The sequence below is a fragment of the Physeter macrocephalus genome, chromosome 4 (genome assembly GCF_002837175.3).
Source record: "Physeter macrocephalus isolate SW-GA chromosome 4, ASM283717v5, whole genome shotgun sequence".
NCBI lineage: Eukaryota > Metazoa > Chordata > Mammalia > Artiodactyla > Physeteridae > Physeter > Physeter macrocephalus.
The window spans coordinates 85,665,629-85,687,106 of record NC_041217.1 but is presented as its reverse complement, the minus strand read 5'-3'; the positions used below and the strand labels follow the sequence as shown (position 1 = coordinate 85,687,106).

General features: G+C 47.9%; 1 protein-coding gene across 1 annotated transcript in view; it reads right to left on the bottom strand.

Annotated features, from left to right (window-relative positions):
- The window catches only part of KCND3 (potassium voltage-gated channel subfamily D member 3), a 237,533-nt gene that overhangs the window by 14,733 nt on the left and 201,322 nt on the right, over positions 1-21,478 (bottom strand). Inside the window, exon 2 of the mRNA XM_028489006.1 lies at positions 1,472-1,634. Within this exon, the coding sequence (XP_028344807.1) occupies positions 1,472-1,634 (163 nt within the window). The remainder of the gene's footprint in view (positions 1-1,471; positions 1,635-21,478) is intronic.

The window sequence follows — 21,478 nt, the reverse complement described above, 5'->3', positions numbered from 1 at the left end:
AAAACAGGGGGCTTCCCTGGTGGCGCAGTGGTTGAGAGTCCGCCTGCCGATGCAGGGGACACAGGTTCGTGCCCTGGTCCGGGAAGATCCCACATGCTGCGGAGCAGCTGGGCCCGTGAGCCATGGCCGCTGAGCCTGTGCATCCAGAGCCTGTGCTCCGCAACGGGAGAGGCCACAGCAGTGAGAAGCCCGCGTACCGCAAAAAAAAACCCCAAAAAAACAAAACCAAAAAAAACCACAACTCAATCCAAAAATGGGCAGAAGACCTAAATAGACATTTCTCCAAAGAAGATATACAGATGGCCAAGAAGCACATGAAAAGCTTCAACATCACTAATTATTAGAGAAATGCAAATCAAAACTACAATGAGGTACCACATAAACATATCATATATTAACGCATATATGTGGAAACTAGAAAAATGGTACAGATGAACCAGTTTGCAGGGCAGAAATTGAGACACAGATGTAGAGAACAAATGTATGGACACCAAGTGGGGAAAGCGGCTGGGGGTGGTGGTGGTGGTGGGCTGAATTGGGAGATTGGGATTGACATGTATACACTGATGTGTATAAAACTGATGACTAATAAGAACCTACTGTATAAAAAAATAAATAAAATAAAATTCAAAAATAAAAGCTGAATACTTTAAAAAAAAAAAAAAGAAGAGAAAGGAAAAGCTGCCCCCTGGGTCCAAGAATCTTCACCAGCCAGATGCCCTAAAAATGCAGAGAAATGACATTTCGCTGAGAGGGTGAGGTATTCTGGGTAGAAGGTGGCGGCCAGTCATGAAAGGAGGCTTCTGTCTTGGCACCAAAGTCTTCAGACATCTTTCGTCATCCTCTGGTGAGAGGGTGCTCATCCTGCCCTGCCTTCCTAAGCTGTGTTCACTGGACATCACTGAAAACTTTTCCAGGACCCATGGTTAATCTCCCGACCATCAACTGCAGTTCTGTGCCTTATCCTACGATACCATGAGGTGACTAAAGCCCGCTGTGCCATTTGTCCCTGAACTCAATGGCCTCAGAATGTTCTCCTTTCAGTGTATTCATTTTTCTTTTTAGCAAACTTACTTTTGTCACTTTGTTTTGTATAGGCTATTACAGAGTACTGAAAAGCAATTATGTTCCCCAGTAAGCTCTTGGCTGGGAAAGGGAAGAGTCCGGGCACTACCCAGAGTTGATGGCTGAGATCTTGGAAGAGGAGCCAGGGCCCAAGGAAACTGCACAGAATATCTTCCGAAAGGGAGAACACCAGCTTGTGGATAATTGAGGGTTTGCTGCCTTGTGCAGCTGTCTGGGGCTGTAATGCAGGTTACTGGTAGGTAGGAAGGCACCTGGCGCTGCTTTACCTTCCAGAGCCAGAGGCCATCTGCGCAGTGATTCTCCCAGGGGCTCCTTGTGACAGCGGCACAAGGCCAAGAGCACCCTCTCTGGTGCTGCCTGCCCCCTTCCCGGGTCTGAGGCTTACCTTTTGTGCCCTGCGTTTATCAGCTCTCTGATTCTGGTGGTAAATCCGGCTGAAGTTGGAAACGATCACAGGGACTGGCAGGGCAATGACGAGGACACCGCTCAGGGAACAGATGGAGCCGAAGATCTTCCCTGCAATCGTCTTGGGCACCATATCTCCATATCTGAGAGACAGAAAGAGAAATGGGTGTAAGGAAGAAGGACCATTTGGGAAACAAGTCAGGCTTCCCTGCCAGTCATTCACTCCTTCACTCAACAATTGTTTAGAGTGCCTACTGTGTGCCAGGTACTGTGATACGACCCGGGAGTGAACAAAATAGACAAGATCCTTATGTTCACGGAGCCAACATCCTACCAGGGGAAGACCGTAAAGTGAATATATAAAAACATTGTGACTTCTGGCTATTTCTATGAAGAGACCAGAGATGGGTGCTGTGCCGGGTTGGGGGAGTGTGGTCAGGAAAGGTCTCTCTGAGGAGGTAACATTTAAGCTAAGATCTGAAGGTAAAGAATCCAGCCAGGCAACAGCCTTGGGGAAGAGAGAGTGTGCCAGGCAACGGGAACAGAAAGGACGGAGGCCCTGAGGTAGGAAGGGGCTCAGCCTGTTCTAGGAACAGTGAAAGGGCTAGCGGGGCTGGCGCACAGGGTGGGGAGCAGGTTCTACAAGAGGAAACTGAGGCGGCAGGTGGGGTCTAGACCATGCGGAGTCTAGTGGGCCACGACGAGGAGTGTGGGTTTCATCCAAGTGCAAAGAGGAGCCATGGATGATTTTGAAGCAGAAGAAGAACACAGTTTCATTTTTGATAACAAAAACGATGAATAATAAACCGCCTTCTATTCATGTGGAGATTTATAATTTCCAAAACACTTTTACACATTTGCCTCACATAAGCTCCATGAACCCTGTGAGCTTGGAACCCCGATCCCCACTGTACAGATGCAGGAACCAAGGCTCAGAAGCATGAAGTGGGTTGTCCACGTTTGGGTATGCCTGGGAGTAAAACACACTCTTCTTGCTCTCATCTCTCTTCTACAAGCCACGCTGTCTTAGAGGGGACCATGAGCTCCAAATCACAGCCCCTTAAGCCGTGAAGCCACTTTGGAACAGGGCCAGCTACTCTCAGAGCTCAGAGAAACTTCACACCTTGGCAGCTGCCCCCTGGGACCAGCCTGCCCTGGTTCCTGCTCAGCCCCAGGCAAGCAGGCCAGAGTCTCTCTCCTCCAATCAATAAGATACACTCCACAGCAGTTAAGTGTTTAGCCTCTTCTTTATTGAGATAACTTAAAGGCCAAGTTAAGAAAAGAACTGTGATGACTCCTTTGGCCAAAGCCAGAAACACCATCTCCCCTGCCTCTGCGCCCTCTGGGTGTCTGGAGCAGAAACTGGCTTAGGGTGACCAGGAATTGTTGCTACTGAAATTGTCAGGCTCCAAGTCACTTGTCCTGAGGGGCCCAGGTGTCCTGGGGTCCAGAGAGGCTGTGGAAAGGGATGGGGGAGCCATTTCAGAACTATGAAGTCCTCACCTCCTAACACTAAGGGCTTTGTGGAGGATGTGCAGTGATTGACACATACTTGGCGAGTGATTGAATGATCTCATTTAAGCCTCTCAGCACCCTATGAAGTTGGCTCCTGTTTTGAAGACCATCTTCCTTCTCCTTGTGTCCAGGCCCTTTGTTCTGGCTCAAGCTGTCTCAGTCACGCCACTGACAGTAAGGCCTGCGAGAGCTCCTTCTGGGAACTTTGATGCTAGGTTTGCCTTCTCTGCCATGATGCTCAGGAGTGGCTTACAGTGAAGTGGTCGAGAATTTGGCTTCTGAAGTTGGACACTATGGGTTCAAGACTCACCCATCTCCACCCTAAAATAACTGTGTGACCTTTAGGCCTCAGTTTCTTTGTCTCTAAAATGAAGATAATAAGAGTAACCTAGGTCATAATCCTATTGTGATGTATACAGCTCTACAGACAATAAATACTATTACTTTTTTTTTCTTCTTTTTAAAATAAATTTATTTATTTATTTATTTTTGGCTGTGTTGGGTCTTCGTTTCTGTGCGAGGGCTTTCTCTAGTTGCGGTGAGCGGGGGCCGCTCTTCATCGCGGTGCGCGGGCCTCTCACTGTCGTGGCCTTTCTTGTTGCGGAGCACAGGCTCCAGACGCGCAGGCTCAGTAGTTGTGGCTCACGGGCCCAGCCGCTCCGCAGCATGTGGGACCTTCCCAGACCAGGGCTCGAACCCGTGGCCCCTGCATTGGCAGGCAGATTCTCAACCACTACGCCACCAGGGAAGCCCCAATACTATTACTTTTACCTAGACAGTCTGAAAACCATGGTCTCTGTTGCCGAGAAGCTGATTATTCCAAGTTCAAATCATCCCAGTGATGAAGAAAAGGGGGCTGCCCTGGAAGTGAATCATGTTAGCTGGGGTTTTCAGATGACATGATTGAAAGGTGGACATTGGGTACATGACCATGGGTGAAAAAAAAGCGTGGCGGGGGTATGTAAGAATAGCGTCAGAAAGGCTACATTTCAGTGATTGAGGTGGTGAAAAATGCTAAGGACAACAGGAATGTTGTTTCATCCACTGGAAGGAAAGCTGTGCCTACTGCTAGGCAGATGGTCTCCTGGAAACAGATGACAGAGAGAAAAGCTGAACAACGCAACTCCCATGCGCTCTCTGCCTTCTCCACCAAGAAGAACATGCTGTATCTTGGGAAGGCCAGGACAAATGTGGAAAAACAAAGATCCAGAGCTTAAGGTAGGGGAGGGGAGAGCAGGTGAGTGGCCAGCTGTCTTCAGTGGATTCCCATCACAGGCCCACCTGGATCCTACCCCAGGAGACAGGAGGAATGTGCAGATGGCATTATAGAACCACTTCCCATGATGGCTGAGAAATCATGATGCAGCAGAGAAATACCAGGAGACTAGTGGTGGAAAACTACTGTATCAATGTATTTAAAGAAAAGGAAAGGAGGTCTGAGGAACCACAGACCAGCAGGCTTGGCCTCCATCAATTCTGCCATCCAGGTGCGGGCAGAATTTGAGAGTGGATTGTTAAGCAGACAGTGTGCGAACACTTGGAAAATAAGCTGCACTGGTTCACTAAACACCCATCTTGCCAGATGACCCTTATTTCCTGTTTGGAGAGGGTTAACTGGCTGGTGGCTCAGGAGTCCGCTACAGACCTACTGCATCATCGTGGCAGCAAGGTGTGTTCTTGCCCCTGTTCTCTGTACACTGGACAAGCTGGAGGAATGTGGAGGGGACAGCAGTGTGGCTGGCAGGGGCTGAACAGCCATCTCGAGTCTTCCGGCCCTTCTCAAAGATAAACAACAATGGTCCCGGGACAGCAAAGGAAGTTCCTGGTTTTCATGTTAGAAGGGTCTCCTTCAATGAAAGAGTAAATGAGCAAATGAAATAAAGAAGGGATCTAAAGTTAGGTCTCCAGTGGTGCATTCCAGAATTTTTTTAACAACTCATGTAAGGCCAGAAGGAGGCAGTGTGGCCTAATGATTGAGAGAGGAATCAGATCTGGGTTGAACCCGAGCCCAGCGTTACTTACTAAATAGTTAAGTGTCCTTAGGGAAGTTATGTAACCTGAGCCTCTACCAATATAAATGGGTTTTACAAACCTAACTTACAAGGTTGTTGTGATAATTAATGAGAAAATTCAGAAGTACCACTTGATTCTGTATCTGGGTAAATGTAAATTCTCTATAAAAATAGCCAGTGTGGTAGGCATCGATTGTTTTGTCTGCTAATAACCTACCCCCTCCTAGGAACTGAACCCCTCCCCTCCCCATTATGACATAAACTCTGTCCAGAGGAGCTGGGTCTCCGAGGAGCTGCCGTATTCTTACAAGCCTTCCCCGATGCCCCTGCTCCCACTGGTCACAGGTAGTAAGTTCAGAATAGGCATCTGACTCAAGCTGGGTCAATGAGTTCTTTCCTGGATTCATTTTTAAACAGCTTTATGGAGATACAATTTAAATATCATAAAATTCATCCACTTAAATCACACAATTCAATGGTTTTTAGTGTATTTACAAAGTTGTGTTACCATCACCAGAGTCTAATTTTAGAGCACTGTCATCACCCCCAGTAGAAACCTAGCACCCATCAGCAGTCAGTGACCATTGTACACCTCACCCTTCACCCTCTATGGATTTCCTTCTTTTGGACATTTAATATAAATGGAATCATACAGTATGTGGCCTCTTGCACCTGACTTCTTTCACTTAGCATAATGTGCTAAGGGTTCAAGTTTCGCCCATGTTGTAGCATGTATCAGTACTTCATTCCTTTCTTACGGCTGACTAATATCTCATTGTATGGATAGACCACATTTTGTTTACTCATTCATCAGTTGAGAGACATTTGGATTGTTTCTACTTTTTGGCTATTATGAATAAACTCTGCTATGAAAATTTGTGTACAAGTTTTGGTGGGGATATATGTTTTCATTTCTCTGGGACTCATGTGGTAACTCTATGTTTACCAGTTTGAGGAACTGGTGAACTGTTTTCTAAAGTGGCTGTGTCACTTTACGATCACACTAGCTATAAATTAGAATGTTTAGAATGTTGTTTTAATTTCAGGTGTACAGCAAAGTGATTCAGTTATGTATATAATATATATTATATATAATATGTATATGCTTTTTCAGATTCTTTTCCCTTAAAGGTTATTACAAGATATTGAATATAGTTCCCTGTGCTATATAGTAGGTCCTTGTTGTTTATTTATTTTATATATAGTAGCGTGGATCTAATCCCAAATCCCTAAATTGTCTCTCTCCCTCCCACCTCCACTATCCCCTTTGGTAGTCATAAGTTTGTTTTCTATGTCTGTGAGTCTATTTCTGTTTTGTTAATAAGTTCTTTTGTATCATTTTTTTAAGATTCTACATATAAGTGACATCATATGACATTTGTCTTTGTCTGTTTTACTTCACTTAATATGATAATTTCTAGGTCCATCTGTGTTGCTGCAAATGACATTATTTCATTCATTTTTATGGCTGGGTAGTATCCCATTGTATATATGTACCACAACTTCATTACCCATTCATCTGTCAATGGACATTTAGGTTGCTTCCATGTCTTGGATATTGTGAATAGTGACTGGGGTGCATGTATCTTTTTGAATTAGAGTTTTCTCCAGATATATGCCCAGGAGTGGAATTGCAGGATCATATGGTAACTCTATTTTGAATTTCTCATTGTGGGTTTGATTTGCATTTACACTGTTGGCTAACGATGTCAGTCAATTTTTTTCTCCTCCCCTGGATTTTTACCCTTGAGATCAGATCAGTCTCTTTCTTTCTTTTTTTTTAAAAATTAATTAATTAATTAAATTTATTTTTTGGCTGCATTGGGTCTTCGTTGCGGGGCGCGGGCTTTCTCTAGTTGTGGCGAGCGGGGACTACTCTTCGTTGCGGTGCTCAGGCTTCTCATTGTGGTAGCTTCTCTTGTTGCAGAGCACGGGCTCTAGATGTGCGGGCTTCAGTATTTGTGGCACGCGAGCTCAATAGTTGTTGCTCACAGGCTCTAGAGCGCAGGCTCAGAAGTTGTGGTGCGCGGGCTTAGTTGCTCCGTGGCATGTGAGATCTTCCCGGACCAGGGCTCGAACCCATGTTGCCTGCATTGGCAGGTGGATTCTTAACCACTGCGCCACCAGGGAAGTCCCAATCTCTTTCACAGAAGTGGAAACTGCAACTAATAAAGCTCTGGAGCTGTTGGCAGCCATGCTTTCTGCCATGGGGAAAAGCCAGATTGTAGTTAGAAAGGGAGCAGGCTGACAGTAGAAAGAGATGAGAGGTGAAAAGGGAAATCCGATGGAGGTTCGAGTTCCTGTCCTAATTCTTACTGATGACCAGCTTTACTTTTGACTTTCCTGTGGCTTGGTTGTGCAAGCCTTCTTTTGACTCTGCATACTAACAAATTATTGCTTTTGTTTAACCTTCTTCCATTTGGTTCCTATGACAATGACAACGATGATAATGGTGGTGATGATGGTGATGATGCTGGTGATGATGAGGCTATGACTGATTATTTTTTACCAAGCTCTTCAAATTTCTAAATGACAACACTACTATGAATTGACGTCTTTTGAAGTCAAAAGGATTTTTAACAGGTTGTAATCGTGGGTGAAATCAACCAGATTAATTTTAACAAAGATAAATGACAACACCAGCATTTTGATTCAAATAATCAATGACTTATATAGCTGATGAGACAGACCAGCTTAAAAGCTATCCAAGTTAAAAATCACTGGGGGGAATTAAGTTTAACATAGCCACCAGTGTAACGCAGCTGCTAAAGACCTAATGCTGACTTAGGCTGGACTGATAGGAGTACATTGTCCAGAAAAAGGGAGTGGGTGTTCAGACTGTGATCCTTGGTGCAGACCACTTCTAGGCCGCTGTGTGGTGTGGAGTTCTGGGCACTACATATAGGAATATAGGATATGATTAACTGGGTCATGTCCAGGGAAGGGAGGGTGGGATGGTGAATTGTCTGGAAATCCTCTCATAGGGGAAACGATCAAAGGGACAGGATCGTTTGGCCTAAGAAGAGGGGATGGAGAATGGAAGGATGAAAGGGAACAATGTACTGGAGACTGTGCTAGGAACTTTGGCATCACTGGGTCTCACAAAAGCCCTGTCAAATAGGACTGAGGAGCCGGTCCTGAGAGGACAGTGACTTGTTCAAGGTCCTCAAGTAGTAAGAGGCAGAACTGAATGGGTTAAAACCCAGGTCAGTCTGTTTACATTGTCCTGCTCTGTCCCTCACATCCTGCTTCTCCAGGGGAGTGGGTGGTCATGGGAGAGGGCTCAGAGGAGTCAGCTGGCGCTCACCCCCTTCTCAGCATCTCTGCCCGCTCAGTGGTAGCAGTACAGCCTAGCGGTTAAGAGTGTGGACTCTGGGCAGCAGACTATCTGGGGCAAGTCCTGGTTCTACCACTTGTTAGCTGCGTGACTCTTGTGCAAGTTACTTCTTTGTCCTCAGTTTCCTGGGACTGATAAAATAATAGTACTTACATCACAGAGTTGTTGTGAGGGATCAGATGAGTTACCATTTGTAAAAGGCTCAATTCTGGCACATATTAAGAACTTATGATAAATGTTTATTAAAAAAATCCTAGGCCCAGACCACTGTCGTTTCTCGACTGGACTTCTACAAAAGCCCCTTAACCAGACACGTCACTTGCACTTTTGTTTCCCTTTAATTCACAAAGAACCATAGTCTTAGAGTGCAGATCCAAGCACATCATTCCCTTGCTCAAATCACTTCAATAAATGTTGGTCGAATGTGTGAGTTAAGGAAGAAAACATACCTTTTCGTAATGTTTTTGCAAAGACTAAATTCCCGTTACACGGTAAACGCTCATTAGACAGCAGCTGTTAGGATTGCAATGACTGTGTTGGTCAGTGCCCTTTGTCCCATGGCCCCTCCTGGGCCCACCTGGGCAGGAACACTGAGGTGCTGGAGCTGACAGTGATTCTCTAAGTCCTTGTGGCCTCTATGGCCTATTTTCTCCGTGGAATTTTGAGGAAGGAAAGGGGTGAGGAAAGAAAAAACAGAAAATGTCGTGGCCTAGAAAACAAATTTTTTAAGCCATAGCCTTATTTCCTTTCTGTCTTCCTCATTTCAGGCAAATAAGGACTCCCCTCCCCCACCTCCCATCCTGGCTCTGAGGGTGGAGAAACGTAAGGGACAAGAAAGCCTCTTCTGGAGGTGACATGCCACGTATAGGGGAGCTGTGGTGCTCAGCCCAGACCTAGGACGCACATGCAGCCCTTAACTGGGGCCAGCGTGGAGCCAGCTGTCTGCTCCTGACTGGGTGGGGCTCAGAGGCTCCCTGCTTTTCTCCCAGCACATCCTCGGTAACCCGCAGTGAAGTCTGGGCTATGGCAAGAGCAGGGAAGCTCACCCTCCTAATATGGAAGGCTAGTTAATTTGTATTAGGGATACAAATATTTTTGTATTTTTTGTATTTAAATAAATTTAATTAGGGATAATTAAACTTTTTATCTGAACTTAAGCTGCACAAACCACCGGCCTTGTACAATTAATTGCTGCCTCATTCCCTCCTCCAGGGGCTGAGAGATAAGTGCAAGCCAAGCTCCCCTGTCTGATTCTGTCTTCCTCTCAGGTAGGGGTAAGGCTGCCCAGCTGGTGGGGAGTGCATTCTTTACTGGAGGCCCGGCCACCGCCCATTCGGGGTGCAGCTGCTGGGAGCTCTGACACGGAGGCACGTCCTCGATGAGTTTCTGCAGGGAGGAGGTCTCTGCCTCACTGCTATACCCAACTTCTCCACTGAGATGCCCCTGAACTGGGCTTCTGCCTTTGCTCCTAGAACCTCCGGTGTTGGAGATGCAGATGAGGAGGAAAGCTGTCCTCATGGCTGGGGTCAGGGTGAGGAGGGGAGTTAGGGCAGCCTAGGCACCACAGCGGTTCCAGTACTCAGAACCCTGTGGCTGCCTCCTTGTCCGGGGGCAAAGGACAATGGTAGACCACCCCGGAGGACACAAAAGACACCAGCCTGGCTGATAAGTTCACCCTGTGAGGAACATCTGGTCAGCCCCTTTTCATGTCCAAATCCCCTCCTACAGAGCAGCACTGCTGTAATCTTTTTTTTTTTTTTTGAGCTCTTAAATCATGTCAAGTACTGCAAATACGTGATCTCATTTGTTCCTCCCAGCAACCCTAAGCAATAGATGCAATGATTACCTTCATTCTACAGGTGAGGAAACTGAGGCACAGAGTAATTAAGTAACTTGGCTAGCCAGCTGCAGAACCGGGACACGGATCAAGCCTCTCCGATTTCAAAGTCCCTACACACACTCCTAGTTACGACAGCCCAAAGCCATGGTCCCTGAGGGGCCAACATGGTGGGCAGCAGTCTGGTTAAAGAGCAAGGGGGCACTTCGGACGTGTCTGGATCTAGGGCAGCCGCCTAACCACACCCCTGCGCTGCTGATTCTCGAGCGGGGGGGACTTGGGAAACGAAATGAAAGCCCCGTATTACTCCTCCTTCCTACAACACGTCCCTCCTCCTCCAAAATAAAACCACCACATCTCTGATCACCACCCTACAGCTAGGCACTCTCCTGGGCTCACCTGCAAAGTAAGCCCCAGCAGCAAGCCAGGAGCCAAAAGGATGGGCTGGCATTTTGGAACCTTGAGATTCCTCTGAAGACCTTGGGGGGTGGACCCAGAGAGGAGAGCTGAGGCTCAGAGCAGGGGAATTTATTAACAATCACAGTGACAATTCAGTAATAGTTTATTTTTACCTAGCATCAATATGTGCCATTCAATCTTCATAACAACCTTATGAGGTATAATTAGCCCCCTTTTTGAGATGAGGAAACCGAAGTTCCAAGAAGTTAACATGCTCAGGATCATCAGCCAATCCAAGCCAGTATTCCAAATTGGGCTTGTCTGACTGCAGAGCACCCTCTTTCTTACCATGCCCTCCTGCAGGAGGAGAGAGATGAGCCAGAGGACTTGGCTAGTCCACAGGAGAAAGCAACTTCAGGAAAAAGGAGACACTTTCAAAGTGGTATGAGCCCAGACTCCCTGCTAGGAAGCTCTCAGGTGCTAAGGGAGGAGTTCTGGGTTCTGCCAGCAAAGAATCCTGGGCAAGGGGCATGTGTGACCTCTCCAGGACTTTGCTGTGGTTGGCCTGACCTCAGGGGCACAGCCGGTCACAGCTGCAGGCTCTTGGCCACTGGGAGTCTGTGGAGATAACCTCCTTATTTTGCCACCTCAATAGCAATTGTGCTGGGTGACAAAGCTGTTCTTCTAATCCAGCCTTCTCAAACTTTAGTGTGCATCAGAATTGCGTGGAAGGCTTGTTGAAACATAGACTGCTAGGCCCCAACCTCAGACTTCTGATTGTGTAGGTCTGGGGAAGACCTGAGAATCTGCATTCTAACCAAGTTCCTAAGTGACACTGATGCTGGTGATCTGGGACCACACTTTGAGGACCACTGCCCTCAACCATCCTCTCTCTGGAGCTCACAGATCTTTAGACGCTCAGAATGTCAGAGCCAGAAAATGGTGGCAGCAACCAGACTCAGACCAGTCACTGCACCTGTGAGGAAACTGAGAGCCCAAGGTCATAAATCAGTTGAGAGCTGGCCTGATCACTGGAGGAATGCCCTGCCCTTCGTGTGTACTCCACACACACCAACCTGCATGGGCCCACAGCTTCTATCCCATCCCTCTGGATTGATTGATTCATCAAACCCCTGCTGGGTGTCTGCCAGATAGACATGTCCCTTGCCCTTAAGGAGCTTATGATCTCATAGGGAAGACAGACAAGCAAATCATGATGATGGTTCAGTGTCCTTACACTACGGGAAGGTTGTATACAGGGTCCTGTGTGAGCACTAAGGAGGGACCTCTAAATCAAGCTGGAGGGTGGTCAGAGGACCTCCCAGAGGCAGTGGCACAGGCCAGTTTCCTGAACCGTAAAGCAGTAGGGCTTGCCTACTATAAGGAATTACGGGAACTATAAAGAATTACTGGCTGGAGGAAGATGAGGAGGTTAGGCTGGAGAGGTGGTCACATGAACTTTCTCCTGGGTTAATCTGAGGAATCTGAACTTTCTCCTAAAGTAAGATGATTAAATATTCATCTTTGAAAGAGCACTCTGCAGCAGAGTGGAGGATGGGTTGGATGGGGATGAAGGGACACCAGTTAAGAGGCTACTGCACCAGTCCAGGCAGGAAATAATGATGCCAGAACCAAGGCAATGGCAGTGGGGATGGGACGGAGGAGATAGACACGGATCATTTAGGAAGCAGAACCTGGGGGACTTGGTAACTGACTCAGTGTGAGGGTGAAGGGAAGGGAGGGACCCCGGGAGGCACTCAGGCTTGGAGGATGGGGCAAACCCTGTGTACATCTCAGCCAAGCTCCCACCCTTCCTTGCTCCTGCTGTCTACAGTCTGCACACTGAACTTATCTCTGCTCCCGGAGGCATCAGGGTCCTCCTTGACTTCAAGCCTTTAGCCAGGCCCTTCTCTCTCCTGGGAACACTTTCGCTTTCCCAGGCAACAGCTACCCATCTTTCCAGATGCTGTTCAAATGTCACCTCCCTCAGGCTCTCGAGTTTCACTCATTCCTGTGTCTTTACATCTCCATCAGACCCCTTACGCCTTTATGCCTTGCTATACCTCTCGAAATGGCTGTTTTTGCCATTGGCAAAAGTGCAGTCTGAGCACAGGGCTCTCTATCTCTGCATCCCCGGAGGCTGGCATGTTGCAATGTGCCCAATAGGGACTCAACACTCAGAGCGAATAAGAGAGAAAGCAGCAACTCTGGTATGTGTTCCATGGACTGTAGGGGCCTCCGGGACTGACTCCTGGGATCAGACTGCAGGCTCCAGGAGGGCGGAGGCTGTACCCTCCGTACCTGGAACCGTGCCTGGCACATGGTAGACAACTCAGGGTATTTTCTGAATGAGTGGATGAACTATGAACAGATTAGCAGTGGAACTGCTGACCCCAGCGGATCAGACCATCAGGGATCCCTTCGGCTGCAAAACATCTAAATCCTGAATAAAATACACTTTTTGAGGCATTGTTGAGTTCACTCGAAGTAGGGGAAGTGTACTTTACCCCTAATAAAAAGGAACAAACCACAAGGGAAAATCACAGCTGGGAGGAGGGCTCAGAAAGCAGAGGGAGGGACACTGTTGCTCTGAGGGCGTGTGCCAACGACAGCCCGGTGACCCGGGACCCGTCACTGGGAAACTGAACCTTGGCCCAATGGCAAAAAGGAACTTTCTCAGAGTTTTCCACTGAAGCCAGGCCCAGCACATGGGCTGAAGTGCTCCCAGGATGGTAGTACTACCTAGCTTATGGGCAAACCCGATTTAAATCCTGTCCGGAGGAAAACACCTTTAACTGGGGCCTTCAGGATTCCTACAGATTAAAATCATGTAAATGTGAGTTTGCTTAAAAAAATCACAAGGAAGCAAGCAACCATGAGTGAGAGTCAACAGAAAAAAAACAAACAGTAGATTTAGACTCTCCCGCCCCAACCAAAGAACCTCAGATACTGGAATTGTTAGATGCAGAAGAGTTACATATGGAAATATATATATATTTTTTTCAAAATAAAGGATGGAATCACAAAGATGAACTACAATAGACCAGTATCGGGAACCACCAAGCAGATATGAAAAAGAATCAAATGGAGCTTCTAGAACTGAAAAAGTGAAATGCTAAAATTAACTATGACTGAACATAATGCCTTAAACCGACTGGTTATCCCTAATGAGTTCAGCTTCTGGAGTAGACCTCGTCTCCTCTACCTAATCCTTAAGCACCCTCATGTTGTCACTTGGTCCAAATAGTCCTCCTAGCTGAGTCTATTCCTATCATGGCTAGTAGGAGGATGGTAAAGACCAAGGAGCGGCCTGCAGCAGCCGTGTCACCCAAAGAGGTGATCGCTGTAGTCACATCACAGTGCTGAGTGAAGCTGGATTCCTGTAAAGGCACAATCCCTTTAGCTCGCACAGCTCCCGGGAAAGAGACACGAACACGGATGAAAATACAGAGGATAAGCAGACAGCAAACCAGCGTTATAACTAGACAGGAATGGTGCCAGCCACCTTCGTATAAAAACCAGGGAAGGAGATGTAATCACGTTCACTACTGGTCTCCTGTCAATGGGAAAATATTCAAATGGAAATCGGAATTTGGTTATTTCTGGTGGCATTTCCTAAATCCCCAGTCAGTGGTTCCCTGCTTGCTGAGTGGGCTTGCTCCGAGCGTGTTCTGCAAGGACATTTATCCTTTGGAAGGAAGAAGTCGAGGGACCACCCTGCCCTGACTGGACCCAGCTCTGGGGATGAGCTCATCAGACCCGGAGAGGGCCCATGCCCTGACTCAGGGCGCCCGTGGGCCGGGAGTCACCTTGGCACAGTCAAAGTACTAGCCCCAATCTTGACGGGCACGCTCTTCTGGAAATTAGGCCTTGCTCATCCATTCTCCGCAGTCTCAGCGCCCCAGAGACTTGTCCCTGTTTACCCCCTCTGCACCCTTGGGAGCAGAGGTTGACAAGAAAGAGTAGCACATGCGTCTCGTCCAACCACGGTGCTCCCTCAGAGACCCTGTCTCGCAGGCCTGCACCATCGGCTTCTCCTTCTCCACATGGTCATCAAACAGCCCTTCTCCCCGGGGGCGGCTTCTCGGCCTTCTGCCACCCTGGGCTGGCAAGCGTTTCTCAGGAAGGGATGAGCTGTCTCCCCTACAAAGGGGACCCCTAGCACAATAAGCTTTGGTTGGCACCAGGGTGGGCCTTTATGACCGAAAGTCGGTCTGACCTTGGGAGGAAGGGGGAAGGGCCACAAAGTGCACAGCAGAGGTGGGGTTGTGGCCAGGTCGGACACCAGAGGGCACTCCCAAAGGGCATGAGCATTGAGGTCAAAGTCCACGGAGGTGATGGAGCGCTAGGATGCAGAAGCTGGGGTGGGCTCGCGGTAAAGCAAATTCTTGTGCACAGAGTGTTTACGGTTGTGCAGACCTTCTCTGAAGGTCCGGTTTTGTCTCTGCCAGCACACCCCTGATTCCTTCTCCTGTAGCTCCGGCTGGCATGGTGGCAGGGGAAGGAGCGGGCGAGAGGCAAGGACCTCAGTGCTGAGAGGAATCTTAGCCCCAGGCCAGGACAGATTGAGGTGCTGAGTGATGTGGCCGCTTGACCCTATATACGGTCACCAGGCATCCCTACTCATCACAGAGCTCTGCCCTCCATGGCCCATCGGGTAAATCCAGTCTATTCCAACTGTCCTTCCCAAGTCTTTTCTGGCCCTCCTGCCCTCCACCCTGTACTGTCTAGTGCCACCCTCCCTCATCTTGTGTGTTGTCCCTTCCCCTCTTCACCCATCCCCACCCTTAGAGGGTGGAGAAGGGCCAGAAGACATTCTCTCTCTCCCACTAAACCTTATCTGAACTGCACATCTTTCTACTCATTAGATGGGAAACTCCATGACAGCAGGCCTGGCACAGTGCTGGGCACATAGTAGGTACCTCACATCTAACATCACCATCTTGAAGATAGGGTTTTACTTCTGTGTTACTGCAGCACTTCTGCCATAGCAGACACATGGTGGGCTGTTCAAAGGTACTTTTAGGCATGGTGGACTAAATTCAGTCATCATTCTTTAGGCAGGTTTCCCCTTGAGCCTGTACTAGGACTAAATTCCTGGGTCCCCAAGACACTTAACTATTACCTCTAACCTCATCTCAGGCACTTGAAATCCTGCTCCAGGGCCTGAGGCCAATTTCAGTTTCCGCTGAGCTATGGAAAACCCAGAAGCATCCTTCTGCATCTTACATGCTGCCAGCCCTGGGCTCAGAGCTTCTGGGTTTGGTCTGGTTCAGCTCGGTGCATTCGCTGAGCCTTGATCATCCCCCTGCGGGGTTTCTTTTGCTTTGGAAGGTGGAAATGAGCCGCGGGCTGGACTCTGCCTCACCTGGCCCTCGTCAGGCACCTGGCCTCTGAAGCCTGCCTGGAGGGGCCTGGACCTGGCCCCTTTGGCCTCGATCTTTAATCTCTGGGTCTCTGAGCCTTTGCCTCTCTCTCTGTGTGTCTTTCGCTCGCTTCTGTGAGAGGCCTCTGAGGTGTGACACCCCAGAACAGCACTCCTACAGTACACACCGGCCCATTTGCTCTCTGCCCCCAAGCCCCACACCCCCATGTAAGCTGGTGACAGAAGGGGCTTTGCCTGCCTGGGTCACCTCCGCTTCGTCAGTGTTTAGTAAGCATGTTGCCTGCCAGGTAGTAGGGTTCATTACGTATTTTTATGGAGAAATGCACATTTAGCTGATTCTCTTTCAGTCTCTACCTCTTTAGGATCCTCATGTCCAAGCTGTTCCAGCCAGCCTTTTCTGGGCTGAGATCTGCTAGGATCAGTAAAGATAGTTTTGAAATGATTAGAGGTGGTCCTTAGGGCAGCTGGTTGTGTGTGTGTGTGTGTGTGTGTGTGTGTGTGTGTGTGTGTGTGTGAAATAGCATTACCCACATACACCAAACCCCAAATAGACATATCACTTCCTCCTCATCCCATCAGAGAACTCCTCTGACATTCACAAGCACATATATACTCACACCAGGTCAGAGATGGAAGAAACCTTAAAAACCATCTGTTTCATGCATACTGAAATATTTATAGGTGAAATGACACATATCTGGAATGTGCTGTAAAATACTCCAGGAAAAAAGGGTGAGTGAGGAGAAAAAAGATAAAGCCAGGTAGGTAGGTGCATGAAGTTTCAGTTACCACTCTCTCCCTTTTTGTATACTCTTGAAATTTTCCAGAATAAAAAGCCGAGGGTAGAGGGGGGAACTGACTAAGTTAAAAGAAGAACCATCTTCTTCAACCCCCTCATTTTCAGAGTCGTCTGAAACCACTGTTCATTTTTCACGTATGACAAGCAGCCCTGCAAAATCCCTTGTTGCTTATTTAATGTTTCATTTGTGTGAGGCTCATGTTGCCAACTAGATTCTTGCTTCTTGAGGGCAGGGCTGTGTCCTTTGCTATTTTTTATCCTCCTATAGAGCTTAAAATAGGGCTGGGCATATGGGAAAGTACTCAATGAATACTCGGTGGGGTGAGCTGCCTGGCCCTTGCCTCTTGGACCAAGGTCTCCTTTCATATCCCCACGTCCATGGCATTTCACTCCTTCTCCACCCTCACCCCATTCCCAGCTCCTCTCTGGCTTTTGCCAAGGTGACAGGGGATGCTTTGGTCAAGGGCAGCCCGGTTTCCTTGTTAATCAGAGCCTTCCTTCAGCCCTGGCAGCACGCTCTTCTCGTTGTCAATATCTAATTTAATGAAATCTAAATGGAGGAAGGCAGGTGGGCTTGGGGGTTGCTACAAGCCTGGCAGGGCCCATCTCCCAGGCTCCCCCAAATTCCCATGTGACCACACACATTACGTTGTAACCGAGCCTCTGTACTCTGAGTCCTCCTTTGTAACATTTCTGTCCTCTGCGGTTCAGTTAACCTCCAGAGCTGCGGGCCCCATGTGACTGCTGCATGCGGGGAAGGGAACGCGCCAGGTCAGTCCCAGGGCTCCGCGTGGCCTCCACGACACTGGCAGCCTCTGCGGGAAGCACAATTGCAGCTCCAAGGGAAGGTGACGTAATGTGACTAACTCTAACGTATGAATGCTTAGTATGTGCTAGGCACTGGCCCAAGTAATTTTCAAGTATTTGTCTATTTAATTCTCCCAACAACCCCAGGACACAGGATCTATGATTATCCCCATTTTGCAGACTAGGAAACTGAGGCACAGAGAGGTTGAGTAGTAATCGCCAATCATATAAGTAATAAACAGTCGAGCTAGTGTTTGAGCCCAGGTGGTCTCCCTCCAGAGCCTACGCTCTTGACCACGACCTTTCAGGGAGGGAAGAAGGCTGGGCCCAGAACAATCAGGCACAGCTGTCCAGGCTGAGAAGCTCCCCCGCCTTCCCCTCCCCCACCTCCCTGCACAGAGCTGCCCCCTTGGCCCCTCCAGGGCCCTGTGCACTTGGCTGGCTGGCGGGTGAGCCTGCTGCAGGGGGACGGTGTATCCAAGTAAGGGCAGAGGGCTTCTTGGCTACAAAGCAGAACCGGTGGCATGAGGAAAGGGCGGCCTGAGCTGACAGGCACGGCTTATTTACGTGCTTTCTCTTCATCACAGGGCCCCTTTAAAAATGACTCAATCGACTATTAATCTTGGTGAAACATCAACCCCAACAGGGAGAAAAAGAGTTAGAAAGTCTGCAAGAGGAGAAGGCGTACGTCTCAGCCTCAGTCCACTGGAGAGGGGACACGTGGGGACGCTGCAGGAGTACATTTTCCAGGTCCCGACAAAGATTCACGGCCACTACCTGGGTGCGCACCCAGCTCCAGGCTCGGTCCCCTCTCCCCTCCTCCCTGCCCTCCCCGGTCCACCCTCACTGGCTCCCAGCTGGTGGGATCCCCACTGAGTCCGCATACCTGTGTGTGTTCCTGAGCCTCCTGTGTGGATGGTGTGACAATTAAGCTGAGAAATATTGCCGAGTGAAAAAGGAAAGTCCTGGAGGGGCATAAATACCGCCCCCCCAATCCGGCCACCCCCTTTAAAGAGCTTGGTTCAGCAGAGGCCCTAAACTTTAGGGAAGAAGTAACTTTACTTGAGAGCAAGATCAGAGCCGGGAGGGTAGGGATGTGGAGGGCTTGAGCCTGCTGTTCGCTTGGCTGGGGGAAAGTGCCCAAAGAAAATTCCCCTGCTGCCACAGTCAGAGATGCAGCGACCGGCCTGTGGCGGAAAAGTAATTCCAGAATGTGTTTATGTTCTCCTAAACTCAGAGGTCCGGGACCAAGGTGTTCCAGACAGGCTGCAGGGTGGCTTCCCGGTGGCAGAAAGAAGACAAGGAGGGCAGGAAGAGAAGAGAGAGGAGTGTGGGTTAGCAAGCAATGTGTAGTTCCCGTCAGGTCAAGTCAAATCCTAAAGCCCCGGGCTGGCCCTCCTCCCAGGCCCTTCCATCTAGTGGCAATCTCGTGGCCCCCACTGGGCACTCTGCTCTGTGGGGCACATCTGCTCCAACCTGGGCTCCCAGCTGCTGGGACACTCTCCTGCCCTCTGTACACTCCAGCTCCAGTGGGGAGCATCTGTGTCCCCACTGGATCAGGGCCACTCGAGGGGGCACATGTGTTTCAACAGGGACTCCCGCTCCAGCGGAGTGCACCTGCACAGCCTGGTCTGCCCTTTGCCTTTGAGAATTTTTCTTTTAACACAGAAGCTCTGCTCTGTGGATGTATCTGCTCGTGAAACTCACTGCCCAGGTCTCCCATTTTCCTCTGACTTCTTGCACAGGCCTTTCACGGACACTTTATTTATTTATTCATTAAAAGATTTATTTTTTTTTACGTTTTTATTTCCCCAGGGGTATTTACACTCTAGCCGGAGTACACACCTTTCTGAGACAAGAATCTCTAAGTATGAAATATCGGACATTGATGAGTAAGGGAAGTCCCAGAGTCTCCCAAATTGTACCACCCCCTTGGTGGCTTTAAAAGATTTTTTTTTGGATGTGGACCATTTTTAAGTCTTTATTGAATTTGTTACAACATTGCTTCTGTTTTATGTTTTGGTTTTTTGGCCGTGAGGCATGTTGGATCTTAGTCTGACCAGGGATCGAACCCGCACCTCCTGCACTGGAAGGCGAAGTCTTAACCACTGGACCACCAGGGAAGTCCCTCAGGGACAATTTAAATAGCTTCCTGCTCCTCTTTCCATTCCTAAGCATGGTATAGTGGGAAAACAATGGGCTTTAGGCTTGGAACAGTCTTGATTCAACCTTCGAGTCCTCCAGTTGGGGACCACTGACTTAGGCAAAGTTTCTAACACTCACTTTCTCATCTGTAAAATGGGAATATTCATATCTACTCACCTTGCTGAATCATTGTAAGGAAAAATGAGAGAAGGACACCTACTTGCAGTAATGAAAAGCAAATCAATTTGAATAAACCCTTCTGCTGAGGACAAATAAAAAGCTGGATGAAATACAACAACATTTTCTTAGGATCATCAAAGAGGTAACAACATAATGAGGAATCAGTGGGCCATAATCTCTGAGGAAGTGAGAGCTCAGACAGGTATAGCCCAGTATACCCTTGCTTTTGAAAAATAAATTAATCCAGAAATAACAGTGACAAAAAGGATCTCTGGGGACTTCCCTGGTGGTGCAGTGGTTAAGAATCCACCTGCCGATGCAGAGGACATGGGTTCGAGCCCTGACCCGGGAACATCCCACAAGCTGCGGAGCAACTAAGCCCGTGCGCCACAACTACTGAGCCTGCACTCTAGAGCCCACGAGCCACAGCTATTGAGCCCACGTGCCACAACTACTGAAGCCCGTGTGCCTAGAGCCCATGCTCCACAACAAGAGAAGCCACCGCAATAAGAAGCTTGCGCACCACAACGAAGAGTAGCCCCCATTCGCCGTAACTAGAGAAAGCCTGCACAGAGCAATGAAGACCCAATGCAGGCTAAATAAATAAATAAATAAATAAATGTATGTTCCTTTAAAGAAAAAGAACACTGGGCTTTAAAAAAAAAAAAAAGGATCTCTGATTTTTGCAGTTCCCACCCCCATCCCAGGGCGGGAGGCATGAATAAATACTCTCCACCTCTCTCAGAGTTGGGAACCTGAAGGGCTCCACCCTCAGGGTAAAGATGAACTGGAAGTAAATATTCTCTCTCATGGATGTGCTGCCTTGAATTCTGGCTAAGGAATTCAGATGAAGGTAGTCCTGGACTGGCAGCATTCCCAGGTGTCTGGCAAAAGCTCACTAAGTAAACTAAAATCCTCTCTGGAGGAAAAATACTATCACCCTAAATCTCAGATTATTTCTTCAAATACTGTTCAAATACATTGACTAGCAGAGAGTTAAAGATAACCAAGTACACAAGGAAAGAAAACACTATGAATGAGAACCAGAAGAAACAGGATAACAAAAAGATTCACAAATGCTTGAAATATTGGAATTATCACCCTCAGACAGCTATGCTTACAATTAAAAGAAATAAAAGGCAAGATTGAAAATTTTATAAGAGAATGGAAACTAAAAAGTGATCTAGTTATTTTGAAGAAAGCCAAATAGAAATTCTAGAACTAAAAAAACCACAACAACCAAAACGAAGTACTTGATGGATGGATTTGCATGTATATTAAACACAGGTGAAGAGAAAATTAGTGCACTGCAAGTTGGAAGGAACTATCCAGAATGTAGCCCATAGAAACACATGAGAAAGTACACGTGCCTTGTTGAATGCCTCACATATAAAAGTGGGAATTCAATAAATGTTATTTTCATCCCTTTTCCTCTTTCAGGTACTAAAAAATATTTCGTTTCAGGAAACCTTTTCTGTCTTTTTTTTTTTTAACATCTTTATTGGAGTATAATTGCTTTACAATGGTGTGTTAGTTTCTGCTTTATAACAAAGTGAATCAGCTATACATA